General features: G+C 59.3%; 1 protein-coding gene across 1 annotated transcript in view; it reads right to left on the bottom strand.

Moving 5' to 3' along the window:
- Positions 1–3070, bottom strand: part of INTS1 (integrator complex subunit 1) — a 34782-nt gene extending 31712 nt beyond the window's left edge. Inside the window, exons 1-3 of the mRNA XM_025379981.1 lie at positions 3011–3070; positions 2591–2689; positions 1589–1879 (exon numbers count right to left, since the gene is read on the bottom strand). Of these exons, the coding sequence (XP_025235766.1) occupies positions 1589–1879; positions 2591–2648 (349 nt within the window). The 5' untranslated portion in view covers positions 2649–2689; positions 3011–3070. The remainder of the gene's footprint in view (positions 1–1588; positions 1880–2590; positions 2690–3010) is intronic.
- Between the last annotated feature and the right edge of the window lie 680 nt (positions 3071–3750).

The following is a 3750-nucleotide window of genomic DNA, read 5'->3' on the forward strand; positions in this document are numbered from 1 at the left end:
GGAGCGGAGACCCGGCCACTGCCCTCCAGCCGGGGAAGAGGACAGTCCCTTCAAAAAAAAAAAAAAAAAAAAAAAAAGAAATTTTCTAATGCCCTGAGATAAGCAAGGGGGAGAAGTGGGCTGCCAGCACGGAGGAACGGCCTGGGACAGATACCACAAATGGCTGGAAGCAGCCATCTCTCTGTTTTGCGAGAATAATATTGTAAAGCGATCTACCACTCAGAATACGCTTTTCACAACCACATCTCCTGTCATCTTCAAAATCTCCTTTCTACGGGAGGTGGTGATAAAAATAAATAAATAGATAAATAAAACACCCAGCAGCCGGAGGCCGAGAACCCGGGCCGGGGTGGGGCCTGTGGTCTCTGTCCTCGATCCTCACTGGCACCAGCGGCCCAGTGACAGGCCTCATGGGACGTCTGAGACTCGACCTCCTAAAGCAGCCCCCCAGCTGTGCCATCCTGGGCTGTTTGCCCCCAGGGCTCCCTGATGCCAAATGAGTCCAGGACAAACACTGCCCACAGCGTCCAGCCTCGGCTATCACTAGCGTGTGCTGCCCAGGCCAGGCCTCCATTCCCTGGGCACAGTCCATTGTCTGCTTGGCACCTCCCTTTCCTGCCTGCCCCAGTTTCATTGCCTGTGCTTCCAGGCCTGAGCCCACACTGCAACTCCCTGCCAGGCCTCCTCCGTCCCAGGGCCGTCAGGGACTCACTCACAGGCTTGCACTGCAGCAGCCTGATCCCTCCGACGGCAAGGCCACAGCCCACAGCCCACAAGTCCCCTGGGCCCTGTCTGGCACAAAACTCAGTAATCAGAGGTGGCGTGGCTTGAACAGACACCTCACTACCAAAGTCATCAGGACGCTTGTTCTTTTTGACTACCACAAAGAAATTACCCAAAAGAAATGCTCCCACAGAAACAAAATACTACAGACCACGAGGCTTGCTGGGGCTGGTGTGACAGCTGCCAGAGTGACTCCCAGGAAGTCATGGAGCCTTGAAAGATGGTCATTGGGAAAATGGTGCAGAGGAGCAGGGGTGATTCTAGGCACACAGTTAAAGGCATTTCTGTGAGAAGCGAATTGTGAAATTTACATTTCCTGTTGATGTATTTACTGTTCTGCTGCTTTTCAACTGAAAACAGGGAACGGATGAACTCTTCCCTGTTGGTAACCAGGAGGGAAGGAGGAACCAAGTACATATCGCCTCCACTCAGGTTGAGAGAGGAACGCACCAGGGCGCGCGACCTTGAGAACACGCACCTGGGGTGTCACCAGGCCCGGTTTACCCCCAGGGCTCAGACAGTGCCCATCACAAAGGGGGCGTCCAACAGAGACATGAGACGAACAACTCAACGGGGGAGTGACCCGGCTCTCGAAGGGCAGCCACTGGCAGTTCAGGACGCAGACGCACACACAGGGTAAGGGCACCTACATAAGAAGCACTTCAAAGAACAAGTCACAAACATCTGCTCTCCCAGAGGAGGTCGGCCATACGGGCAGCGCTAGGCCTGGAGGGGGCCTTCCCTGAACATCTGATGGATGGACGTGCTGAGGGGCGTTCTCAGGAGAAGTCCACAGACTCATTACCTTCAATTGGCACCACAGATGGCTCTTTAATCGACGGAGAAATGGCTCGTTTTTCTGCCACTGCAGCCTCAGCCAGGCGCCCCAGGGCACTCAGTGGGGGTGTGGAGGAGAGTTTGGGGCGTTTGGTGAGACCGGTGAGGGCCGAGGCACTGGACAATGCAGCCGCCGCATCCCGCTTGCGCTCAGAAGGCAGGCCGGAAGGGGCTGGCTTCAGCAGGGTGGATGCAGTTTTCGATTCATTGGCCTGACCCTTTGAGCCCAGAGCAATGAAGTCTCCCGGGGGAGGGTGCCCTGCAGAGAAAGGAGAGAGAAAACCAGGTACATTCCCAACACCCAAGGTGGAAAAAGACTGACTCCAACCTCCTGTTATGTCAGAGGGAATTAAACAACGGTCAGAGAAGGCAAGGAAGAAGCCAGAGCTCACTCAGCAGCCAACAGCTGAGCAGGCACCAGCAAGATATGCACAAGTGACGGTGGACAGTCACATAGCGCTAACCACAAACCAGGCCATCTCTGGTCTATCCGAAACAGTGTGCTTAGTCCCCCCCGCCCCGCCCAAGTTTCCGCAATAGGTGCCATTACCCTAACTTTACAGGGGAGAAAGGGACACAGAGAGGTTAAGCAATGTGTGCAGCGTTGCACAGCAGGTGAGTGGCAGCTTTAAGCCCGGAGGATCTGAGCTGACAGTCTGGCTGCAGACCCCGTGCTACACTACACTGTGCTCCCTCCTGCCTCCTGGCTGGGGAGACCCTTCCAATACTGTCAGCCGCCTTGCAGCTCAGCCTGAAATGAGATCACCGGGGTCCCGGAGGAAGTCGCCGCTGTCCCAAGCCTCCCAGGGACTCTCATAGCCGTTGAGGACCGAGAGCAGTGTTTCCAGATCCAATTCCTGGAAACAGCCGCGGCTGCGGAACAACCAAGCCGAAGGCAGGCTCCGGGGCAGTTGAGATCCCCAAAGACCCTCAAAGACCCCCGGGTTGCAGAGCGGGGAGAGAGACGCACCTGAGGGTTTGGCCGCGGCGCTGGGCCTGCGCACCGTGGTGGGCTTGGCCCGGTTCATCTTGCCGCGTCCCTCGCTGCTCCCGGCGGCTGCGGCGTCACCTGCGGAGGAGCCAGCGTGCGGTCATTCATTCATTCATTCATTCGCTCGCTCGCTCACTCGCTCCCTTACCGCACGGGGCTTGGGCGTGGGACCCGGGGACAGTGGCCCCGCGCCCGCCCGGAGGGGCGATGCTGCAGGAGCTGCAGGGACCCCGCCTCCCAGCCGCCCGGGAGCGGCTCAGTCGGGTGGCAGCAGGCGGCGCGGACGCCGAGCTGGAGGGGGCAGAACCATGAAGGACGGCCCCGAGGCCGGGCGTGGTAGCCGGGAGAACCAGGCGCTCGCCTGGCAATGAGAGCGCGCCCAGGCCGCGGCTCACTTACCTCTGGCCCATCGCGACTACAGCCCAGCCGCCGCCACCCGGCCACCCCGGAATCGGAAACGGATCTCGCCGCACTCAAGGACCCGACTTCCGGAACAACCGGAAGCAAAATAGTGCGGCGGGAAGCGGGCCCAGGGGGAGGTACGAGAGGCTCGCTGCGCCGGCCTGATGCCTGCAGCGCCCTCTGGCGGCGGGAGTGGCGGGCCCCGCGCGCACGTGGTCTGGTCCAGGTGGCTCCGCGGCGCGGGGCAGGCGCTGGCATCTCCATGCACAGGTGGTGCTGGCGTTGCGAAGGGACACACTCCAGGACGCACGGCGGGGAGGGGCGGCGTCAGGGATCCGCGGATGCGTCAAGCGGCGGGTTCTGCACGTCCCGGGGGGCGGGGACGGCCGGGGCGCAGGCACTGGTGAGGGGGCGCAGGCCGGGGGGCCCCCGGGGAGGGACTCTGTCTCAAAAAATAATAGCAGCTTTATTGAGATGGAACTCGTGTTCCACAAAGTTCAAACTTTCCTTTTTATTTTCTTTCCTTTTTTTATTTTTTTTACCCGGAGTCTGTCTCTGTTGCCCAGGCTGGAGGGCAGTGGCGCAATCTCGGCTCACTGCAACCTCCACCCCCCGGGTTCAAGCGATTCTCCTGCCTCAGTCTCCCGAGTAGCTGGGATAACAGGCGCCCGCCACCACGTCTGGCTAATTTTTTGGTATTTTTAGTAGAGATAGGGTTTCACCATGTTGGCCAGGCT

Source organism: Theropithecus gelada, chromosome 3 (assembly GCF_003255815.1).
Source record: "Theropithecus gelada isolate Dixy chromosome 3, Tgel_1.0, whole genome shotgun sequence".
Lineage (NCBI taxonomy): Eukaryota > Metazoa > Chordata > Mammalia > Primates > Cercopithecidae > Theropithecus > Theropithecus gelada.